We start from the raw sequence: 26,088 nt of genomic DNA, 5'->3' as shown, positions 1-26,088 counted from the left end.
TATAATGTCCTTTGCTTCTTTTATATGTTCATAATATATCCCATCTGGTCCTGCGGCTTTCTTGTTTTGTGTTCTTTTTATAGCTTTTAATACTTCTGCATGTGAGATTGGTTGACATGCCCTGACGTCGTCTGTTTGGGGGCTGCTGGTGGGTGTATTTTGGCTAAGTATCTTGGTGAAATGCTGTTCCCATATCTTTATATTTACTTCTTGTGGCATTTGTTTCTTGGTTGTTTTGGTTGCCACAAACGGGTCTTTCTCGGCTTCTTCGGCTATCATTTTCCCTTCATTTTCGATGTGTTCCGTTTTCTTACTTTTTATCAGTGCTTTGTATCTTTTTCTTTTTTCTGCATATTCTTTTAGTTCGTTGCTATTCTGAGTTTGCCTTGCTCTGTGTAGTGCCTTTATTGTTGCTTTTCTCATATTGTAACATTCTGCATCGAACCATATTTTGGCCTTCCTCTCTTTGGCTGTTGGGGCAGCCTTCTGCAGTATTTCAGTCATCTTCCATGCGGCATCGTCGATTTCCTTTTGTTCTATTATTTGCATGATGTCCTCTTGCTTTCCCAATATGTATTTTTGGATTCTTCTTGTTTTTTCAGGGTGCTTGTTTCTGTTTTCATTTGCTGTTCTTTGCCCCCATATTTGAATCTTGTGCTTATCGGTAGGTGTTTCCTTAGTGGTGAAGTTGATGATGTTTTTATTGTTTGTTGTTCTATTTCTATCTCGTTTCCTTTCTTGAACACGAGGTCAATACAGCTGCAGTTTTAGGTTATGTCGATACAATTCAAGGTTATCGGGATCAAGAATGAACCACGGATCTCTTCCAAGCTGTGTTATTGGATCAGATTAGCAACTATGCCATATCTTTCGTGAATAATAAGAATGTAAATCTACTGGGCGATGACAGTACGAGTGGAATTTTCGAACCGAAGAAGGACGAAGTGACGGGAGATTAGAGAAAACAGTATACTGAAGAGCTTCATAACTTATTGCGTGTACATTTTTTGTGGGAAAGCCAGAGGAGACCAAGACATAGGTGGGTGGATAATATTAAAAGGGCTCTTAGAGAGATGGAACGGGGTGACATGGGCCGACATGGCCTGACTCAGGGCTCAGGATAAGAACCAATGTGGGCTCTTGTACCTCTTGTATACAAGGTAAGACACCTTCGTGTTCCGTACAATGTAGGGAATTTCCTGAGTAGCTGCGTAACTGGCGGCATCTGAAATAAACGCTCAGCTCCATGGAGTTATTTAGTTAGTTAAAGTAATTGCGGCGCCCACCGTCAGATGTCGGGAATACATGTTTCCTTTTTCTCGATTGTTCTCGATGTTCTCGATAGTAGTTCCACATCCCACTCATCGAGCTAATCAAACTGCGATACGTGGGTTAGTGGGTTGAGAGCGGTTGAGAGTAGGAAGTTAGGTGTTGCATGTTGTGTTTCGATTATTTAATTGTCGTGTAAATATCAGCAGTGCCCCGAAAGAGAAATCAGGTTCGTGTTTGGCACGAAACTGTGACATTGGGTATGTACAGTCGCGTTTTTTATTACATTTTCATTCTAGGAAAACAAATCTGTTGAGTATTCTACCTACCAATTGAAATGAGTAAACACAGAAGATTGAAAGTTCTTACTGCTTGAGGTCGAACTTCCTTCCTACAGCCTCACAGGATTGCATACAGTCAAGTCATTTGTAACATTATCTCCTTAAATTAACAACAGTATTTATAATTGACAACTTAGAAATATTTCAGATAAACTCGGAGATTCCTGCCATCAGTATGAATCACAAACGTGATCTTCACAGCCAATCAGAAAGGAACCTACTTTTCTGGAGTGACACTTTGCTACAAATTGAATGATTTCAGCAGCATTAAGGGAATCTGCTTTGACTAAAACTGTCTACTCAGTTTATGAATTTGTATTGCTAATAAAATATGAACAAACTGTAATCATGGGTTTGAGTGTAAATCTTATATAGGCATATGCATTTGTATGTATACATATACAATGCACTCATAAAATAACCTGCAAGAGTAAATCAGAAAGTTTACTGCAGAATATTCATAACTGTTTCTGGAACTGATGTTGCTACTGAATGCATGTGTAACTGTAATCATGGAACTTCCCAGTTGATGTAGTGATTTATTTGACCTTCACTGTTTATTTGTCTTTCACCTCAATTGGCATAAATTTGTCTGCAGGTTTGTGCCAGATCTGTGGACTGACAAAGTTGAGAGAGAAAGAAGTGGTCCTTTTCCCTGTTAAGTTGGAAAGTAATGATTTATAATTTAGATTGGACAACTGACCTAAGCAAAATTTGGCTAATGATTACTGGCTTCATGGGCAGTGCTTTAGTTCTTATCACTCAAGGGGCATATGAAAGAATGCTATCAAGTAGTACCATCATGTAACCAGTAATACCTACAGGGAAAAGCAGTTGTAGGATTTTGTTTTAAGCTTGAGGGTAGTTTTGTTTAGATTTGCTTTCATTTTACTTGTTCTGCATTGTGTAGTTTTATTCTTCATTAGGTTGTATTATTTTAGGTTTTATTGGTACAGTTTAGAAAAACATGTATAAATGATGCTAGTAACAAATTAGGGCAAATATATTGTGACATGATGCCTGAAAGCTGGAGTAGTGAAGTCAGAATAGATGTTCACTGTTAGGCAAGGACTCTGTAAACACATTCCTATGGCAACGAATATGCTAGTCACAATTGAATAACTTGTCGCTATGCAACAGCACTATAAACATGCCTTCCCAACAACATAGAGGCTGTGTTTTCTGTGTGGTCTGTGCAAAGTGGTTATAAAGAAGAGTGCAGTTGCGGGGTCAAATACTTCCACTGTGACCCTGCGAGTCATAGGAGGTGACGAAAAGGGAAGTCTCAGTTCTGAGACAGTAAAATATGGTCGCGAGTCCCAAGGGACTCGGACCCGAGTAAGACTGTGCTGGCAAGGGCCAGCAGCATATACAAAAGACAGACCCGTCCTCTCATCAGAGAAGGCGCCCCACAGAAACAAGACCGTAACTGTCAAACAATAATAATTAATATCTGGTCATGAGCCCCAAATGGGGCTCGACACCAAGACTTAGACTGACCGTCAGTCGCAATATGACTTTGACTTTGACTCTGAGGAGGTGGGGTCAAATACCTCCACCGTGACCCTGCAATTCATAGGCGACAAAAAGGGAAGTCTCAAATATGAGACAGTAAAATACTGTCGCGAGTCCCAATGGACTCAGACCCGAGAATGACTGCACTGGCAAGGGCCACCAGCATATACAAAAGGCAGACCCGTCCTCTCGTCAGAGAGGGCGCCCCACAAAAACAAGACCGTAAATACCAAAGAGTAATAAGGGCTCAACACCAAGATTTACTAACTGACTGACCGTTATTCACAATGAGACTTGGACTTGGAATAGAGTTTGTTGAGTATCGAGATGCCAGCCTCCCTGGATATGAGCTTGGGAGCAGAGGAATTGAATTGAGTCAAGTTTTCAGAATTGGCAGCTGCAGAACAGTGGCAAGAAGGGAATTAGGCTACGAAAAGAATACTTCATGTGCGATTTGAAGAGAGAGAGTGCATGTGTGCATGTGTGTGGCTGTAATCAGCAGTGGCGCTGTAATTGCCTGTAGTCCTGAGTTATGTGTGTAAGGTGTCAATAAATCAATCATCCAATAAAAAACCTGTCTGTAAGTCATGCCCCCCCTTGCCTACTTGTGATAATATTGTCAAGTTTTTTAGAACCTGATGGTGGTCATAGTGTTTATACAAAATGGAACACAGTTGTAATAGGATTACTTTAAGATTAGGTGTCTTAAATTTGACTAGTAATATGTTGTGTGTAGTGTCGTGTTGTCGCATATCCCAGACTTTTGACATGATCCATCAAGTCTAGTGGACTGTATAGATGAAATGTAATACCAGTGGCAGAAAAAGGCAGTAAACATCTGCATCATTTTAGGCATTTGCCTATTTTCTGGTGTTGTGCATAGACCGTTTCATTTCAAATGATGCTTTGGGGCTCATCAAAGCTGGCGTAGGACGGACACTGCCACTTTTTAGTTTGTATTATAAGAACAGCAGCAAAACAAAGTTTGAACGCACTATAATTGGTATATATATAACTACATTAGGATGGTGTGAAATCTGTGGGTAGTATTCTTAAAGCGGAGAATAACAACAATTGCAATGAAGTTATTGAAAGTCTCTAATGTATTTGCACTTACAGGCACCATCAAATTAATTCAACCAGAGTTTGAACTTGTAACCATCTGTGTACAAGTCCAGTCTGCTTGCTTAAAAGCTGAATTGACAGTAACTGTGAAAAGTACTGTTTTCTCAGCTGTTATGTGGTACAGTCTGATAGGTATGTCAGAAAATATTCTGTCTCCATCTTCAGGGTGAAAGAGTAATACCAGGAAGCAACAAGCAGAGCTGGAGGCATGAATTTTGTTTGGAAAGAACTGACATGACCAGACCATATGAAAGACTCAGGTGTACATGGGACGATAATATTAAAATGGATTGTAAAGATATAGGATAGGAGGTTGTGGACTGGATTAATTCGGTTCAGGATAGGGTCCAGTGTCATGCTCCCATGAACATGGGAGACATCCTGTTGGTTCCAAGAAAGGCAGAATATTTCTTGTATAGCTGTGTGACTGTTAGCTTCTGAAGAATGATTCTACTTTATGAATTTAGTTGGTTACTTATTGTTTATAGTATGGTTGGTATCTCCTAGTGCCAGTTATTATGTCGACAGCACTGATGATAGATCATTTAGGTTAGTAGAAGGGATTGACACCATATCAGAAGGGCTAAGACACTACAAAATATTAAAAACAATTTAAAATCTAGACAGCATGCAGTCTTATGGAATTTGATGCCATATAGTCTGGCAGGTGGTAAGCAGTGCAATGTTATGTTGGTACATTTTTCTTCTAGGACAAATTAATCTCATTTTACTTATCAACTTATGTCATATGTCCAAATAATGAACCCATTTTGCTGTGGTCCATTAAGTCAGAGTGGCCCACAACTGAACACAAAAGATATTAATGAAGGTATGTGAGAGTTCACATTTGCTGGGAGCCAGTATCTTTTTTCAATTTTGAGAAAATATGCTGTATGTGCATTGTTTTAACCAATTGTGTGGTATGTTGGGTGAGCCATAGCATTGTACATTGTGTGATGTGTGATTGTTCTCTTTTGATAGGTGCATTGTGAAGGAAAATGTCTATGTGTTCACCTGATCAGAATTTACATACACCATATAAATTAAGTGGGAAAAAAATGAGGAAAAGTTTGAGCTTCTCGTTTATGTCAAAGTTTGGTAAGTGTCATGCTTTACAGATTGTTATGACTCATACCTTTTAGTCATGTTCGTAGTTTCTTCTGAGCACCTACTAAGTGTGCTCAGTCCATGTATATGCATGAAACTGCTCAAGAACCACTAGTCATATTTATACAAAATTTCATATTGGAGAATTTTATGAAAAACTGTGAAGTCATTTCAGTTCTTATTCATGTCAGACATGTTTAACCATGAAATTACATGAACACCTACAAGCATGTCTGCACATCTCACTAAGTACTGGAGAGAAAAATGTTTGGTACAGTAGTTTTAGAGAAACATGATTCACACATTTTATTGTCTATACACTTTCTTCATAAGTTTTTGAGATAATTAAAGTTTATATTATGAGAACATTACCTAACATGCACATTCAGCAGTCAATAGTGGCCTCTAGAGCACAGTCATGATTGTAAAAAGACAAGACAAAACTAAAGACTCTACCGGGTTAGACTGGATTAAAATAGGATTTTGTTCTTTTTATGTAGTGCTACATTACAATAGGAGCACTCTGCTACAAGCAGTAAGGTTGTGGTTACAATTCCAAATGAAGTCACTGGATTTTTCAGTTGAACTAATTCATCCACACTATGGTCCTGAGGTCGACTCAGCCTCTAACAGAAATGAGTACCAGGGATCTTCTTGGGGGTAAAGGGTGGCAGTCGTTTATGGCTGACAACCTCACAGCTATCTGTGAGCTGATTGTCTAGAAAATGTGAGAGCCTCAACATCTCACAGTGCTTTAGGCCTTAAAGGTCTGTTACAGGGATAGTTTTGCCCTTTTTTGGACAATATGACTTTAAAGCATACATTAACAAATTTTTATATTTACCACTTAAGCCTTACTACTGATTGATTGTTCATTTAGTATATAATTTTACTTCTTGAGCATTTGAGTGTCATGAACAATGAATTCTTGCATGCAGATTTAATGTTTGTTTAATATAAGGGAAGAGTTCATTATAATCATCTCTCCATTTATAACTACTGCTTCTTGGTGCTGCTGTTAAGTGTACACTCTGTTATTTTGCAATCTTTTTCTGCCATCAAATCATAGATTTTACAGTTTCTTTTTCTAATCTAGGTTCAAGGAAGTGGAGAGCAAACAACCTTCAGTTGGCACGAGAAAATGCCAGATTAAAGAAAGCTATACAAAAATGGACCCGCCTTCACGTAGAGAATTCTCTTAGATACAATGTTTTGGAAATGTCATGGAGGCATCGTGGGGTAAGTAGTGTCACACTTGATAAAATGGTTTTTGTGACTTTATGTCATGGCTCCCAAGTATTCGAAATATTGTACAAGGTCATAGCAGCAAAACATATGTGGATAGAAAGGTAAAGTTATCCTGTGCTTAATTAATTAAGCACTGTGGCATGAAGACATGGGGGAGTGGAGGTATAGCTCCACCATTCTCGATCCCAGCACTGAATGGAGATGAGTAGTCAACTTCACACCCCGTGTTTATGTCACAGCATGCTTGACTACAGGCACATACGAGGTCTGACAATAAAGTTCGCTTACTCACCCCCGTGTGCTTTGCTGTGGCACCTGTGGACAGAAACCTCAGTATGGTTTGATGATGTTGGCATATCAGCATTTTGCAGGTGTGTTGTTGCTGATCTTTGGCAGTCTCTTTCCGAGTGTGTTTTGGTATGCTGTTGTGAGAATGCCAGAATGAACATCAAATTTCTTGTTAAACTTTGCAAGAGTGGAAGTGAAATCAGAGAGATGTTAGTGCAAGTTTACAGGGATAATACTATGAAGAAAGCAACAGTTTGCAAGCGGGTAACATGTTTTTCTGAGGGAAGAGAAATTGTCACTGACAAGAGATCAGGATGGCCAGCAACGAGCAGAACCGAACATTGCAAAAGTTAATCAAATTATGCGTGAAAATCGTTCACCGACTGTGTGGAGCATAGCAGAGCAAGCAAACATTGGCAGAGAAACAGTTAGGAAAATTATAACTGAAGATCTTTGCATGATGGTGCTCAGAAATGGTCCAAAAGAGCTAAGGAGCTCAATAAAGAACACTGTCTGTGGGGGAATTTTTAGCTAGTAAACAAATAACTGTGCTGAAAAACCCTCCCCATTCACCGAATCTACCCTGAATGACTTTTACCATTCCTGAGGATGAAAGAAATATTGAAAGGAAGGCATTTTTATGACACTGATGACATCAGGAGTAATATGACTGCAGCTCTGAAGGCCATTCCACAGAACCAGTTCCAAAATTGTTCTGAAGGGTGGACTAGGTGCTCGCATTGGTGCATAGCTTCCCAAGGGTGGTACTCTGACGATGACCACAGTGATATTCAGCAGTGAGGTGTGTAGCACTTTTACCATGATGAGTTCACAAACTTTTTTGTTAGACCACGTTTGTATTCAGTTTGCAGATAGTTTCTTAATTTGATCTTCTTCTCTGAAGCTAATGTTGTGAGTGTAATACCTACTTGTTTTGAGGCTGCACCTAGCAGCTACCTCCTTACAGCAAATTTGGATGTCCACCATGGTTTTCCTTAGTGACTCCTTGTGCCTCATTATATCTTGATTGGCTTCATCATTGAAGGTGATGTACAGTGCTGCCTCTTGAATGGTGTTATTATTTATACTCACTCATGTCATTTATCTGCCCTGAAATCCACATTGGAGTAACACATTTTAGTTGTTGCATCTTTGTTTCTTGGGAACCATAGTGTTATGATAATTTGAAACATTTCAGCATTGGTTCTCAAATTAAAAAGGACAGTACTTGTGATAGTGCCCTTAGATAGTGTAGTAATGCAAAATAATTCCACCATTAAATTCACCAAATTCCATTATATTGTGACATGTGGACCAATTTTTAGGCAGTGACTTGGTAAACATGTTCCTGCGCCAACAAATATGCAGGCAACAGTCAGGTAACTTCCATTGCTATGCCGTGGCACCATAAATACAACAGTAGAGGAAGCAGTGTTTTCTCTGTGGTTCGCATATATCCATTACTGGGCTGTGGACATGTTCTCCATGAGGTCCAACCAGAGTCTATATAATGAGAAGCCCACAATGATTGTCAGTTGAAAATCAGAAGCTCAGTTGTCTGCCAAAAGTCAGCCTGTGAAGAGAAGACTTAGCATGTGAAAGGAATAACTTACATGTGCTGTAATTACAGTGAAACTGTTATAAATCCATTGCCAGGATGTGACTAGTCGAGACTGAGAAGACTTGACATGTCCTAGTGTTTTGTGACGCAGATAGCTTAGCGATAGTGTTATTGATTTTGAATAAGATAGATTGTAAAAGAAGGTGTTAATCCAGTTACCAAACTGAACCCTGTCTTATAAGTTACCCATACATGTGACAATATAAATATTTATGATTGTAATCACATGGGCATATGGCCTATATATGTGGCCTGATTTGTTATGGACATTTCTTTTCTCTTCTTTTAGTGTATACACTTATATATCTTATTACAGTTGTGTGTATTGGTTTTATTTGTGTTATTCCTCTCTGTTGGGGTGATCTTGGCAGTGATTGTGGATGGTAGGGAATTCAGTAGGAATAGGCTCTGGACTGGCCTGTATCTTGTATCATTTCTGATTTCAGAATAATTTAAATCTTTCACTGTCCTGATTCAGTTTCAAGTCTACAAGAAAACTATCAGGTTCACTGGATGCTCCCAGTATTTCATTCCCATCATCATTTTCCTCATTCTTCTCATCCACATAAAACCAGCGTGTCCTCTTCATCTGATTATACGAGGGGTGTTCAAGTTCTAAGGTCTCCGATTTTTTATCTCAGGACTGGGAGCAGATAGAAACATGCGGTTTAGTTTAAAATACATGTGCACTCTTTGTGAATGCGTGACAGAGATGGCAGCACTGTACAGCACACAGAACTCTAGTGGTGGTGGCGAGAGTGAGAGTGTTTTTGATACTTAAAATGGCAACGTTTTTGTTACAAGAACAGCGAGTAGTCATTCATTTTCTCCATTTGCGTGGCACGACACCCATTGAAATTCATCGCCAGTTGAGTGAGACATGTGGTGATGGTGTCATGAATGTGAAAAATGTGCGTTCGTGTGTGTGACAGTTCAAAGGAGTCCGAACGACATGTGACAATGAACCAAAACAATCTCGAACTTGCACCAGCTGGTCTGACAGCATGTTTGAGCGAGTTGAGAAAGTTGTTTTGGAGGAGGATCGCCGATTGAGTGTGGAAAACATCGCCTCCAAAGTTGGCATTTCCGTGGGATCTGTGCACACAATCCTGCATGAAGACCTGCGAATGCGGAAAGTGTCCTCCAGGTGGCTGCCACGAATGCTGGCGGACGACCACAAGGCTGTGCCCATAGCAATTTGCCAGGCGATGTTGACACGTGATGAAGGCATCAATTGTGACAATGGATGAGACATGGATGCCGTTTTTCAATCCTGAAACAAAGCGCGATTTTCCAGTGGTCAAAACAGACTCCTACAGAAGCGTTCATAGGGCCATGGAATCATGGCGTCGACGTTGTGAAAAATGTGTATGGCTGCAGGGAGATTACGTTGAAAAGTGACAGAAGTTTCAAATTTTTTGTATGATTATTATGTGAGGAAAAAAATCAGAGACCTTAGAACTTGAACCCACAACGTATCTCAAATACTGAAACGTATATAATCTGAGTGGATCAGATCCAGTGTGCAGTGTCCATATCACATCGTGTCTATCATATTACCATTACATTCCCATCACATCACAAATAATACATACTGCTGTGTGAAAGTGCCCAGAAATTGTCCTGAAACCTCAATTAAACTGCAGGGAGGACTATGTGTGAACTCACTGACTCACCAAGTAAAGTTAACATTCCAGATGAGACCACTAATACATAAAAGCCATGGTTAGTCCATATTGAACACTTCCAAAGAGATTTGGAGAAGTATGAAAATATCTTCATTCTTGGGATCTCAGATGCTTTACCACCCTGACTCCCATCTCTGTGCCAGTCCATGAAAAGTGTAGTTCTGCACATTGTTGCAAGTCTCTACCAGTCTGTATGGCAACAGCAGGAACCTGAATAGCTTTACAAAATCTGCAGTAACCTATAAAATGTTCCTGTACAATCATGAAAGTATATGGGAAATATTTCACCGGCTGCAGCTGTAGTTTTCAGAAACACCTGTATTAAACAATACTGACCATATTTGCCAAAAATACTTTAGAGTTCTGTAATTATCATTAGATAAGGCTGCAGCTCCCCAGGGGTTTGTGATCTGTGCTTTGAGAAACCATGTCTCAGTATACAGTTTAGACTACTCTTGATTGGGTATAGGACCTATCTACTTTCTCATTCTGAACCTGGCAAGTGGGAAAATTTAGTATCTGTAGTGCAGTGTGAATGTTGGGAAGTTACTGAGCACTGAGTTGCTGGTGGCTTCTCAAGAAGCTAAGTTTTTTGGCTTGTTTGGTTGGTTGGTTTGTTGAGTTGTTAGTTTGTTACTTTGTTAGAGTGGTGTATCAAAAAGGACCTCCCCAGGCTTTGGTGGGTGGGTTGAAGAAGTACGATTTGTAGCCCTTGGTACCGTCAGCTTGGAAGATGTCTCAGGAACAGAATAAAAGTAACAAGATAAAAAATAGAGTACATAATATCTCTGAGAATCACCTAACTTTTCCATCTGTGGAGTTAGAAACACAACAAGAGAAACAACCTGTCTTAAATAAGAGACAAAGAAAGCCACCAGCAAACAGGCATGATTTTTTACTGTAACTGTATCTAATCAAAATAAGGAATATACTCTCCAAAGTAAATTTATTAGACAACAAGCAAATAAAATGAAACATAAGCTTAATATATACGATTCATTAAAAGTATTTCATCAAAACATAAGAGAACTACAAAACAAAACTGATGAATTGACCTGTATGCTATATAGTATGGAAATATGTCCACACATTATATGTCTTACTGAACATTATCTGGAAGGCCATAAACTTTCAATGACAAAAATTGATAACTATTATTTGGCTACGAGTTTTTCGCGTAAACATAATACAGGTGGTGGTGTTGGGATTTATTGTATAAATGACTTTACTTGTAATGTAATAGATATTTCAAAATACTGTGTTGAAAAGGTCATTGAGGCCTGTGCAATACATATGAATACTGGTAGCAATGCAGTTATGTTTGTGGGTATCTATCAATCGCCCAGTACTAATGTACAAGAATTTATAAAACAAGTTGACATGATTTTAAAGTTTTTATACAAGCCAAAGTTCAAAATTATACTATGTGTGAATTTTAATATAATTTTTTTATTTGACTCAAGAAATGTGCATTTAATAAGTTCATTAATGCAAACGTATAACTTGTTTTATATTGTGGACTTCCCAAGTAGGATTGTAAAAGAATCCTGCACGGCCATTGATAATATTTTTTTGACTATAGTAGAGTAAATACCTACCATCTGCACTCTGTTAAAAATGGTCTATCAGATCATGATGCACAATATCTGGTGATAAATAATGTGTTTGCAACTCAACAGAATAAGAATAAACCTGTTAAAAAGAGGTTAATAACTAAGACTGGAGTCATAATGTTTATGGAGGCACTACAAAATGAAACATGGGATATGACCCTTAGTAGTATGGAGGTAGATGTAAGTTTTAATGTATTTTTAAACACATTTGTATTCATTTTTGAATCATGCTTCCCATGAAATTTGTGATGGATATGGGGCATAAAAATCAGTGGATAACTGGTGGAATAAAAGTGTCGTGTAGACGTAAAAGATAACTCTACATAATAAGTAGAGTAACTCATCATCTTAAAATAAGAGAATATTACTCCCGTTACTGTTCAATATTAAGAAGAGTCATCAGAAAAGCTAAAGAGATGTACTATAATGAAATGTTAACGAAATCCACTAATAAATCTCAAATGTCTTGGAAAATTATAAATAATGAAATTGGTTGTGTAGCTAAAAGAAAAGCTGCTCCTGTGGAGTTCAAAAACGGTGAAATCAAAATTGAAATTAATAAAGCAGCAGTTTTTTTAATACCTATTTTATAGATTCAGTGGAGAAATAAATTAGTCAGTATCCTAAAACTGAGGATGAGTGATCAGCAACAATAAGTAGCCTTACCGATGAATTTCCAGAAATAGTTAATATTCCAATTACATCATCAGAAATTTCTGGCGTAATTTCATTACTAAAGAATAAGGGTTCCTGCGGATATGATGGTATATCAAATTTATAAGACTGTGTAGTAAACAAATAACCAAACCACTTATGCATATTTTTAATTTATCCCTAACCATTGGAATTTATCCACATCGCTTAAAATATGCCAATATTATACCATGCTTTAAGAAAGGCAGTATTACAGAAATATCTAACTACCAGCCCATTTCCTTGTTGACAGGGTTTTCCAAAATATTTGAGATACTAAAATATAATAGAGTAATACAGCATTTAACTAACAATAATGTTATTGTAGATAATCAGTTTGGTTTCAGAAAGGGTGCGTCAATGCAAAAAGCTATTTTTACAGTTACTGATTATATTTATAAAGCATGGAACAATAAGGAGATGGTTGTGGGGATTTTTTGTGACCTCACTAAGGCATTTGACTGTGTCAATCATGAACTGCTTTTCCAAAAGTTGAAACACTATGGAATAAAAGGATCTCTACTAAAAGTGCTTGAAACATACCTATATAACAGGAAGCAAAGAATTATACTAGAGACTCAAGACTCAACTACATATGTTTCTGAATGGAAAACTAGCAAACATGGAGTTCCACAGGGATCGGTACTGGGTCCTTTGTTGTTCAATGTATATATTAATGATCTGCCTAGAATTCTAAATGGGTTGGCACATACGGTGGTGCTATATGCTGACGGCACCACTTTTATTGTCTCTTCACAGGATATTAGTAGCCTTAGTAACAAAATAAATTTAGTTATGAGACATTTATATAGATGGTTCCAAGCTAACCAATTAATACTAAATTTTAAAAAAACCCATGTAATGAAATTTATGACCCCGAAGGCCATGGACTCTCCATTACATATAAAATATAATGACCAAACACTTAAATTTTCTGTAAATGTTAAGTTTTTATGTGTGTGCCTAGACAATCATTTGGGCTGGGAAAAATACTCTGATGATGTGATAAATAAGTTGAGTGTTGCAACCTTTGTGCTTAGAAAATTACAGCCTATAGTAAGTAGGCAAGTGCTGAAAATGGCTTATTGTGCTTACTGTCAGGCTCAACTTAAATATGGTGTTATTTTCTGGGGCTCTTCTTCGTCATCAATGAAAAGAGTTTTTGTGGCTCAGAAAAGAGCAATTAGAGCAATGTTAATGATGAGGCCTAGAAGTTCTTGTACAGAGGTTTTCACAGAATTAGGGATACTTACAGTTCCCTGTTTGTTTATATGTGCTATGGTCATGTTTGTAATTGAAAACGAAAATAATTATCCTACAAATAATAGTGTACATAAAATTAACACTAGAGTACAAAATAGGCTATACGTCATGTCAGCTACACTATCCATTATACAAAAGGGAGTGTATTATACATCCATAAAAATGTTTAATAATTTGTCATGTAAATTATATATTTTAAAGGATAATGTTAATTTATTTAAACGTAGACTGAAAGACTTTCTTATCTTGAAAGCTTTCTATTCTGTTGATGAATATATGGCAAATACCTAATTGTATTATATTCCTATTGTATATAGGTTGTGTCTACTTGGACTTGGTCGCATATTGCAACTACTTTTAACTATTATGACGAGCTCAATATCCGGCCCATTGTGGGCAACGGATCTGTGAAGCTGTGTATGTATGTAGCCTGAAGACATTGCAGAAGGGCATATAAGAAAGCTAAGTGGTGATGGGTAGTATAGTTAAATGTTCACAGATGGACGCAGTGAGAAAAATCTGGATCTGCCATTGTCATTAATTTATTCAACTTTCAACTTTATTTTTTGTTCATAACTGAAGTGAATACAATTGGACATGTCAAAAAATAACAGCGCATACATCACATGTCAAAGTCACATAATAATTACACAATGATCTATCACAATAATGTAACAACCGTTAGAAGGTACATAACAATATGCATGAGACCAAAAGAAAATATCAGTAATATAAAACACACAAATACAGTATTAAGAATTTAAAATCGAAATAAATCAACAAACTAGTCATCAATCAACATAGTTGAAAAACTCTTGAAGAGAATAGAAAGCACTGCACAGCAAATAGTTTTTGAGTTTCCTCTTAAAAACATTAAAATTTTCAACGTTTTCCATTTGAAGAGGAAGGAACTATTTTAGTTCCATATTGATTACACTTTTTTTTTTCCAACAATCGGTATTACAAAATTGGACATACAAATTATGTTTATGTATGGTATTGTAGCTGTGAATGTCAGAATACTGAGTTGTATAGATCTTATTCTTTATTATAAAGCATAAAATCTGAAATATATATACAAATATAATGAGGCAACAGTTAAAATCTTAAATTCACCAAACATATTTCTACAGGATACTCTATTATTAACACCTTTAATCACGCTTAGACATTTTTTTGGTACTTTAAATACAGTTTCAGAGCCCTTAAGCCCCCCACCTCAAAAAAATAATATCTTCAATATAGATTCAAACTTAGTAAATACACATTTCTTAATACCGGGAGGCTAAGTGAGTCATGTAAGGATTTGATCAAATAAAGAGCCTTGTTGAGTTTTTGGCATATGTATTGAGTGTGAGTTGCCCAGCTTAGATTTTCAGTAATACAAATACCCCAAAATTTTACATTTGATGAATAAATTATTTCCTTATTATTTAAGCAAAAAAAAACAGGTCTATAGATTGGAGTAGGTCTTCCCTGAAAGAATAATACTTTAGTCCTATCCGTGTTTATTATGAGATGATTTTTGTGGAACCAATTGCCTAATTGATTCCTAACTTTTAGGATTTTTTCATTTAATGATAAAAGCTTATTGTCAGTAAGTAGTATATTTGTATCATCAGCAAATAATACAACCTTGGCCTCATGAATAGTCAGGGGCAAATCATTTATGAACAATAAAAATAATAGGGGTCCAAGAACAGAACCTTGAGGTACACCATGTTTTATAGCCTTGAGTGATGAAGTAAATGTCTTTAAATTAGAGGTCTTTTGATCCACATGTTGATTTCAGCAAACGGAGTTCCGTCAGTGAGATATGAACTCATCCGCGCATGAATTATCCTTCTCAGCCCACATAGCCCCAGTTTTGCAAACAGTAGACTATGATTTATAACATCAAAAGCCTTTGATAGATCTAAAAATATGCCCAAAGCAGATCGTTTAATATCTAAAGTTTTCTGAATTTCATTGATCCCCTTGTGACAAGCTAGAATTATTTTTGTGTTGTGGTTGTTGGCTCTTAATGACATCAAAAGGTATATAACATGGAGAGTGTAAATAAAATGTCATACATTTCTCCGACATATTCCTGAGGTGCTTTGATACAACTTTTCCATGAATAATGGTTCATATTGTCACATGTTGGGTATTTCACGCGATAAATAACTTCACATGGGTCTCGGACCTAGCGAATCTTTATTGGACACTCACATTTACACACCTTACAATTATTATCGCTTGCAGTATCACTTGACTTCTGGCCCAATACTTCAGTGCAACATCTCAACTATCCTTGGCCGTGGTTTGATCTCAACCAGTGGCGGCTCGTAACTAAAATTAGTGGGGGTGCTGCTCCAGAAAATTTGTAGCCTTTTTTTTTTTAATTGTATAAAAGGAAGCAAACATGTATAAACAAAAAATTTATTCAAAAACTTGATAAAATCCTAAAAGAACAAAATCAAACTTTTTTGCTTACTTTAACCTAAATTGTTACAGTTCAAGCTTAATCTATTCATTTAAAAACGAAATCCATTCTTCTTGTTTTAATTTGCATGAAAAGATCAGTAATTTTCTCCTTGATCTCTGGATGACAACTGAGGAAATTTTTCTCCATTGAAAGCACTGCAAGCGCATTTAGTCTTTCCGAATTCATAGTGCTTCTTAGAAAAGTTTTTATTCTTTTCAGTGTTGAAAAGCAGCGCTCTGCCTCTGATGTAGTCATGGGAACTGTCAGGAGGATTTTTATCAGTTTCGTAATTTCACTAAGAACATCTAGATTATTTTCCAAGATAAATTTCAGCAACTCAATTAATGTGCAATATTCATGAATATCAGACCTACAATAGAATACTTTTAGTTCAGTTTCAAGCTTTTCTTTGTCAATCATGGGATATGCTTCAGTGGTCAGTACTATCTCTTCTGTGGGATATTCATTCTTAAAACTAGTGAAGCATTTCTTGTTGAACAATTTAGCAGCTACTAAGTGTTTAGTGGAAGAATATCTGTCCATTATATCAACACATATACAGTCACACACTTCCTTAGCTTCTGCCATGAGTGTCTTTGAAGGATTCTCACAGTACTTTGAGTTTCTCAATTCTAAAATAGCAGTTTTGAAATTTGTTATATATTCATTAACTTTAAACACACTAATTTCTCGAGATTGCATTTGGTTGTAAATTATTTCAACATGAGGCATAATCTGATGAAAAAGCTCTAACCAAAACTTGAAATTATCATCATTCAGGTATTTTAAAATTCCTGTTGCTTCTGCAATGGTTTGATCTGCATTTGATGTTGACTGAATTTCAGTAAGGCAGTTTATTAAAGGTTGCAAATTTTCATGAACTCTGTTTATGGTCCATATGTTGAAGTTCCACCTTGTAGAAGATGGACGTGGAATGCTGACTTCCATATGCTTCTTGAGAATGGACACACGTTGCGGTGATCTTGAGAAGAATGTTGGAATAGCCAGAATGTTAGAGAAAAATATTCTTGTGTTTCATGTAATACTTGCTGCATTTCTCATTATTAAATTAAGTTGATGTGCATAACAGTGAATGAAATGTGCATTACTATAAACTGCTTTTATTTTTGCTTGAACTCCTGCTTTTTGCCTTTCATGATATTTGCACCATCAAATGTTCCGAAATATCTGTTGTGTCATCAGCCATGACAGCTACAAAGGAAGCCTTCCTAATTTCCGTCCTTATCTCCTCATGGTATATTGTAGCAGGAAGTCAAGTATCTCATTCTGAATGGTCTTAGAAACACCTTTGAAGACTGCACTGGTTTCTAAGTGATGCTTCAAATCTGAATCTAATTTAGATGCAAAATTTACTAATCCTCTAAATACCCCTGGATTTATTGAATCGTCTTTTTTATCATGTCCACGTAAGGGAGTTTCAAAGTTTCCACAAAAGAAAATGCAGTCTATTATTTTGGACAAAATTTCACGATTCTTTTTAACCTTTATATTATGCTCATTGATTGAAAGTCTGTATGCCTCACTAAGTTTCTCCTTAATACTTACGGTTCCCAAAAGTGACAGTGAAACTACATTATCAACGTGCTTCTTTGACTTATCATGCTTTTCAGTTTTTTCTTTCATTTTGTTTATATTTCTAAAACCATCTTTTGTCCACGTTACATCACCCCCAAACAGCAAACATGGGAAGAAAAACAGTGCATTTTTTACTTCACAGCCACAAAGCCAACTTTTCCGTTTGTACCATTCAGAATTAAGACTACGAATATATTTCTTGTTCTTGCTTATGCCTGGCTGAGATATTAGAATATCGGGTGTTAAACAACTTTTTCTTAACTGCAACTTTCTCATGGAGAGACAGTTGTGAAAACTTAAGCTGTTGAAGTTCACTTACAGTCACAGAACTTATTTCTCAGGGATGCAAGACCATGGTTAAAGTTTTCTGTTAAATAAAAGAACCGAAAAAAAATTAATCAAATAGAATAGCTGGAAGCATGATAATAATCTAATTCTACAGTTAACTCACATTCAAGAATATGGTACACGGTTTTTAAGCACAACACACGCGGAGTAAAAAAAACTACCTTCCACCAGCACACCAGGGTCAGCACTGCGGGAATGACAGTGCTCTCTCTCCCTTGCAGCCTTGCGTGCAGCTTCCTGTGTGCGCATGTGCACAACAGACAACAGTCAACAGACACCTCACTGCTTAAACTGTGAAGCGCACAGTTCCATACAAAGATTTGGCTACTGACATTGAGCTTAAGGATTATATATTGTATTGCACAAGTATAAAGAAACAATTAAAGAAAGAAGGACTCATTATATAAATATTATTGATAATATCAAGTGGAAATTGGGGGTGCTGCAGTTCTACAGTGCCTATACGCGGGCCGCCCCTGATCTCAACTGTCTCTGGCGGCGGCTATCCCAAGATTGCCTCATTCTCTCAATGCTCTGTATGTGTTGCAAGCTCTGCTTATATAGGGGTTATGTGGACCGGATACCAGACATCATTTCTCGCTGTTCCGTTACCGCTGTTCAGGCAGTCCGTTGTTACGGGAACGTTCCTTATAGATTACACCGGTAACGTGTTCCGTCTCATCCGTTGTTACTCAATGACAAATCGTTGCTACAATTTGTCACTCAGGAACTCCACAATTTCCACGTATTTGTTGTCGTGGAAGTGTCCGTTCTGATTGTAGCGGTTGTTGCGATGATGGACATAAGGTAACGCGTCACATTGCTCCCTTCTAAAGGTCGTTTGTCCCCGAACAGCCTAATGGTACTTCCTTGGTTTCGTTTCCTAAGGTATTCATCTTCCGCGTGTTACCTCCGCCTTTCCTTTGGTGTTTTGATGTTCAACTTCTTCCATCCTCCCCCTTTCTTCCAGAGTGCTTGCCCCGAGCACTTTCCCTTTTTTCGTTTTGGAGGGGGTCGACCCCTCCACAGTGTCCAGTTCTTGATGTCCGTATTTGTTGCGATTCCGCGCAGCACGTCTCCTTGTGCACTTGCATATGCCTCGAATTGCTTCCTCAGTTGCCTTATTGTCCTCCAGCGTTCAAGTTTTACTTGTGTCCTTTTCGACGCATCCTTATGTGGACTTGTGCGGGACTCCAGCTGATCTCCCTGGAGTCTGAGTCTCTTGCTGGCAATGACCAGTCGCTTCCTACGGGGTCCACCAGCTCCCTGAGTAAGATTATTCTTCACGATGTCTCTCATGCGTTGTGCCACTGTCGCTCGACGGGACATGTTCATGTTGCTTCTCTTCTCATTTTGCTGCGCCACTTTCGCACGGCGTGTTGTCCCTCTGCGGGTGACGGCCAATTAATTCTGGGGTCCACAATTTTCCCATGTCAAATTTTTCGGTTTCTGGCGGTGTTCCTCTGCGGCCAGTTTTCGGTCCCTACGCCTCTTCTTATTCGGTTCTCTGACCGGCATTACTTCAGCGTCTACTTTGGGGACCTCTTCTTTCTGTGCCACCTCAGGTTTCCTGTCCAGTGAGGTCGGCTTTGTCTCTTCTTGATGTGCCTCCATCTCTTGGCAGGCCCACGTCTCATTGTGGTTGACATTCATCCATTTGTCTCATGGCGGCCATCTTTTCTTGCCGTGCTTTCGTATTGGCCTGTCTGTTGTCCTCTTTTTCTTGGCCAGCTCTGATTTCCTTCAGCAGCAGTTCCATCATCTGCTGTGACTCCATTTTAGCTCATGAAGCATTATAACACTCAAGGTGGTGTTAGTCTAATAACTCTTCCATATTCGCCACAGAATCTGAACTGATCCAACTAATCCCACTTCTGACACCAGTTGTCACATGTTGGGTATGTCACACGACAAATAACTTCACGTGGGTCTCAGATTTAGCAAATCATTATTGGACACTCACACTTACACACCTTACAATTATTATCGCTTGCAATATCACTTGACTTCTGGCCCAGTACTCTAATACTGCAATACTCTAAAACTCCAATACTCAATGCTCTGTACATGTTGTAAGCTCTGCTTATATAGGGGTTGTGCGGACCGGATACCAGACATCATTTCTCGCGGTTCCGTGACCGCTCTTCAGGCAGTCTGTTGTTATGGGAACGTCCCTTATAGATTACACTGGTAGCGTTGTTTCGTCTCATCTGTTGTTACTCAATGACAATTCATTGTAACGATTTGTCACTGCAGGAACTCCACAATTTTCACATATTTGTTGTAGAAGTGTCCGTTCCGATTGGAGCCGTTGTCACGGTGATGGACGTAAGGTAACAGGTCACAATATTAAAACTAAAATGAAGAGTAGACACTAGGTAAGTTTGGGGGGGAAAAATATTTTGGGAGAAGATTCAAATTAGCCTGTGTAGGTTGTATAACCTTCAAGTCAGTGAAACTGAAAGTCTATAAAGAAACAAGAAAAATTAGCTACAGTAAGATGATTGATTTAAAGTGTTAAATCTAATTCTGTAAGCAAATTGCTATAAAATACTCATACACTTATGAAAAGAGAAAATATAAGTGAAAATAGGGACAATGACAACATATTCATATATATATATCTTTGAACCAAAGTGATGCACTAATTTTAGACCCTTTTCAGGTGTGCATGTGTTCTAATGGGCAAACAAAAATGTGGTGATACATTAAACCTTTAGCACCAGAAAGTGTTAACTCTGTGGAATCTTCTGACTGCATGCAATCACTTTAGCCTATACAGTAGTGAAAGTAAACACTACCATATTCATTTTACACAAAATGTTTAAAATTGTGGCTATAAATGTGCTTTGAACCATTTCTTATGGCCTGATCTGTGTGCACCATACTGTATTCATATGTGAAGTCTGACATTTAAGGCAAGTATGGAAAGGCTTTTCTTTAGGAAGTAGAAAAGAGCTGGACATTGTACAGGGTGGGCCTGACTCAATTAGGCAGTTTTTGATCATTAGTAACTAACCAATCCAACAACACACGGAATAATGGGAAAGTACCTTTTGTTGTCAAAAGATGGCAGCATCATACGGTATGCTGGGAACGAGGTCAGTACTCTGCCTACTTAATGCGCATCGAGAAAACGTCATGGCCGGTAGACAGTTGTCTATCGAGCAGCGTGTAAAGTGTGTGCACCTTTTCTCAGTTACTAACAATGTATCAGAAGTCCAGCACAGGATGTTGGAAGAGTTTGGACCGCCAGCAGTCCACAGGGACACAATCGTCCGAATAAACAAGCAGTTTGATGAAACTGCCAGTGCTTTGAATCCCAAGCATCCTGGTCAGCCGAGAACTGTTCGAACTGCTGACACACAAGCACGTCTTGCTGCGGAACTGGCATCATCTCCTCAGAAATCGAAGTCTACCCGCCGTTTGTCGGCCCTACTGGACATTTCGAGGACAAGTTTGCGGAGAGTTTTGAGTGACATGAAGCTGACGCCATACCATCCATGGCTTATTCATGATCTTAACGAGGACGACTTCGACAGGTGACTTGAGTTCACCGAGTTGATGCTGACCAAGTTTCAGTAGAACCCTGACCTTATCTGGAATATTGTCTGGACTGATGAGGCCAAATTTCACACATCAGGATCGGTCAACAAACACAGCTGCGTGTTTTGGCAGCCAGAGAACCCCAGTGCCACCATTGAATTCGATTTCCAGTCCCCAGGAGTGATGGTGTGGGGTGGTGTGACGTATGAAGGACTGATTGGCCTGTTCTTCCTTGAAGGTTGCGTCACAGGGGAACCCTACATAAAGTTGCTGAGGGAAAGTGTCATCCCAGAACTTCAGAGGAGAGAGAACTTTGATGAACTGTAGTGGCAGCAAGATGTGGCCCCACCACACTTCGCCAATATTTTTTGAGCATTCTTGCATCAAGTTTTTCCTCAACGCTGGATTGGCCATCGAGGGCCTGTGGAGTGGCCAGCCCAATCACCCGACATCACCCCACCAGACTTTTTCCTTTGGGGTTACCTCAAAGATAAGGTGTACGCTAATCCCATTAACAGTGTGAAACATCTGCATGAGGTGATTGTTCAGGAGTTCAATAAAGTTCCGGTGAATATGTGTAGAAAGGCGTGTGAAAATGTTGCTTTGCGTCTGCAAGCATGTGTTGACTTACGCGGTGTCCAGGTTGACCATCTTGAAAATCGATGACTTATGTGTGTGCGATTCCATATTTGTAACCATTGAAATTGTTAACATTTATCAATAAAAATAACATCTAATCAAAAACTGCCTAATTGAGTCTGACCCACTCTATATAGGGTACATTAAAAGAATCAACATAATACCTCATAAGTAGCTGCAAGCTTGAAGCCTACACACTGTTACTCTCTGTGGCAGGACAGATGTCTTCAGATAGCCTAAAAGGGTCAAGTTCTATTAAGTCATTACAGGAAAGAGTTCAAGAACATTTGACTGATATCACTTATTGCCTGAACAGTGTTTTGAACATTTAAGTGATACTATAGTTCCCATCTTCTCTGGTAATATAATCTGATGATGAATTATTTATGTTGTCTGTATAACCAATTTTGTAAATGTGATAATTTTTGTTTGTGTCATAAAAGGTTCCAGTGCCCTTCTTGTGGCAAAATCCATCAAAGAAAACAATACTGTTCCCAGTTATGGAGTGAAATCTTGGTCTTTTGCATTGATTTAAGCCTGGCATAATAAACTTCATCCACATAAGGCTAATCTATACGAGCTACACAGATAACACACAAAACACTGATGCCACAGAAGGAAGGCAGTGCTTGAAAATGTAACGAGTGATGTTCTTCAACAGATGTCTTTTAATGAGTTGATGAAAAGAAATGGAAACATCAAAATATTTTAACTTAAGAAGTAATTCATCTTAATTATACTGAAAGTACAGTGTAGCAATTTGACAAGCTTGACAGCTGCCTGAAGGTGGATGAGTGTGGCTGAAACATGTGGCAACTTCAGGTGGTTAATGTAAATGAAGTTGTATTTGAGGTGGAAGTGAATGTGTATAAGTGAACCTTGGACATAGTCTACATATACTATGCTATTAATATAGATTTTGTGTTGTTGCAGGAAACACTTTCCAAAATTGGCATAATGTCACGCATGGTTGGAAATCAGATTCGGGAATTGATGAATTCCATAGCTGAAATACAGTCTGCATGTCAGGAAGAACTGTCAGTACCAGTTGGAGGAGGAGCAAGTGATAATGCAGGTTAGATTCAGTAATGACTCAGAAGTACTTCTGCTAGCACACATAGAACTGTCATATCTAAATTAATTTGCATGATGTGGGAAGCAGTGTCCAATCATTTCTTTTTCTACAGAGTGGCTGACAAGACACTGTGCCCCTAACTAACTTACCATGTCTATTGTAGTACACTGTGTAGTTTAAAAGTGGTGTGTGTCAGCACTGTAAATTGCATGTGCTTTCCTGCATCCTGGATCCTGCTTGAAGGTTCTTTTCACTGATGAGTGCAATGTATCACAGTACCCATGACAGAAATGTTGTATTTTGGGCTAAGGAGAATCTGCTTTGCTTATTCTTTGACCCTGAAGATGGAGGTGATGTGTTCCTCTGAAATATCAAGTGACTTCCAACAGACTACATGGTGTTGTATCCTAGAAGATAGAGTGCTTCATAATTACTGACATGAGAGCCGCAGGTTCTACATAATGCAGTTTTGATTTGTTACTGTAATTCCCAAATATTTCACTTTCGCTGCAATTTTATATGCTTTAGGCTTTATATTGTGATTATGCCCTGCATTCTGGCAATGAGACATTCACCTGCCTTGCTATAATGTAATAGTGCTTTTATATTTCTCTTCATGGTATTCATGTTTTTCGTCCAATAATAACATCACCAGCACAGATCAGAAGCTGCTGCTTTCCATTCATTTTAAAATCTGGTTTTCTTCAGCTCTTCAAATGGTATGTTTTGAATAACATTGAAAAGCAGTAGTAACAAAATTTCTGGTTATTTAAGACATTTCTGAATAAGAAAAATAGCAGACAGATGCTTACCTATACAGACTTTGCTATGTTTCATTTAAACACATTTTAATTAGTCTTAACTTGTTTCATGGGTATGCTGAATTGAGTGGGAATGTTGTTCAATACTTCTCTTGTAACTGAGTCACAGGCTTTTTTGATATCTACACATTGCTGATGTACTGTACAAATGTAATCAAATTTTTCTTCAGTATCTTTGATGGGTTGGTGTGGATTGGATTGATCTGGCTCAGGATAGGGACCAGTGGAGGGCTCTTGTGACCCTTTGGTTCCATGAAATGCTGGGAAATTCTTGAGTGGCTGCACAATTGGCAGCTTCTTAAGAAGGGCTCAACCTCATGAGTGAGTGATCTTATGAATGCAGAATTAATGCTCATTAATTTTTTTTGTTAGATAGTTCCTTTTTATTCCTCAAATGTCTAATTGTTTCATATCTAAAATCTTCAGATGATTTCCCTTTGTTAGGCTTGGATTCTGCAACCATTTCTGTTTAGCTTTTCTCTCTGAATAATTACTTTGAGCATCAGACGATAGCTTTTATGCTGCTTCAGTTAACGAAAACCTAGACCCTCTTTGATGTTTTGATACACTTTCTGACATTCTTCTAAGCAATATTGCTGCCCACATTAGCATTCAGGCCTTCCAAAGTTGTAAACCTATTTGAAATTTTAACTGATGTTTTCTGCATTATCCCCTTTGTTTAAATACTGTAGGAAGTGAGTGAGTGAGGCTGTGTGTGTGTGTGTGTGTGTGTGAGAGTGAGGGGAAGGGGTTCTGCATGTGCATGCTTTTACACATGAGCATATTTATACATATACTGTTATTTTTTTTTCAGAGCTCATTTCTTGCCGTAGACATACCGTGCCAAATATGAAAATTGGAAAAATGAGAAAATCGCATGATGGTAAGTCAACTATCATCCACATTTAACTACTGAATATTGCAGTCAAGTGGTTAACACTGAGCCTTTGTATTTGGAAGGTCTTTGGCTCAATCCTTGGCCATGAGAGTGGCTGCCTGAATGAGATTTTGTATTTGCTGAATGTTGCAGTCAGGTGGTTAGCACTCAGCCTCTGTATTTGGAGTTCTTGGGATTGATCCTTGGCCATGAGACTGGCTGTCTGATTTAGGTTTTGTGTGGTTTTCCTCACTTCTCCAAGGCATTGCTGGGATAGTACCTTATAAATAATCCATGGTCACTTCTTTCCGTGTCTTTTCCAGTCACTCATTCACGGTCAATCAATCATTTGACATTTTGCCTAAGCATGACTGCAAGTGGTAAGTTTAATCTTGGCTGAATGGGAAGTATGTTTTAATTTATAATCTTTTTCTTTTCGTGTTTCATGCCCTCAGTGTCACGACTGTCTCCCAAGTCTCAACTGGTAAATCATGTAAACCCAATGGTTAGTGGGCATCCTATTATAAAACCGACCATTACGCTTCAGCGTCTCAACCTGCAAAATGTTCCATCAAGTTCTCCAGTGGAACAGATACACTCTCCATTGCCAGAATTAGATGAAGGTATTGTGTTTTATTGTTCTGTCTTTTTTGTAACAAAATCCCTGATACAAGGCATTTCCTAGTATGTTAGAATAGAATATATGAGGGGTAGGCCTTCTCGGCCCTTGCACCGTGACCTTAGGTCTATTGTGCTTCCCCCTTTTTTAATTATTCCCTCAGCAACCCCAAGCTTCGGAAGAAGCGCAGGATCTTGGGCATGGGGGCGTGAAAATAGTCACTTGGTTCCATGAAGTACTGGCCCAAGTGACGTAATCTTAAGTAAGCTAATGCCTCACATTCACACAGGACATGTGTGGCTGTTTCATCTTCTATCTGACACCTCTCA

At 38.2% G+C, this 26,088-nt stretch overlaps 1 protein-coding gene across 3 annotated transcripts in view; it reads left to right on the top strand.

Annotated features, from left to right (window-relative positions):
• Positions 1–1,405: 1,405 nt before the first annotated feature.
• The window catches only part of LOC111869062, an 80,055-nt gene continuing 55,372 nt past the window's right edge, over positions 1,406–26,088 (top strand). For 2 of the 3 annotated variants that reach the window (XM_023860261.2, XM_023860259.2), the window contains exons 1-6: positions 1,406–1,529; positions 5,232–5,348; positions 6,454–6,596; positions 23,301–23,442; positions 25,078–25,146; positions 25,596–25,763. In XM_023860261.2, the coding sequence (XP_023716029.1) occupies positions 5,249–5,348; positions 6,454–6,596; positions 23,301–23,442; positions 25,078–25,146; positions 25,596–25,763 (622 nt within the window). In that variant the 5' untranslated portion in view covers positions 1,406–1,529; positions 5,232–5,248. The remainder of the gene's footprint in view (positions 1,530–5,231; positions 5,349–6,453; positions 6,597–23,300; positions 23,443–25,077; positions 25,147–25,595; positions 25,764–26,088) is intronic. The other variant, XM_023860260.2, reaches the window with a different exon arrangement.

Source organism: Cryptotermes secundus, unplaced genomic scaffold (assembly GCF_002891405.2).
Source record: "Cryptotermes secundus unplaced genomic scaffold, Csec_1.0 scaffold378, whole genome shotgun sequence".
Classification (NCBI taxonomy): domain Eukaryota; kingdom Metazoa; phylum Arthropoda; class Insecta; order Blattodea; family Kalotermitidae; genus Cryptotermes; species Cryptotermes secundus.
This window is presented reverse-complemented; position numbering and strand designations above follow the sequence as displayed.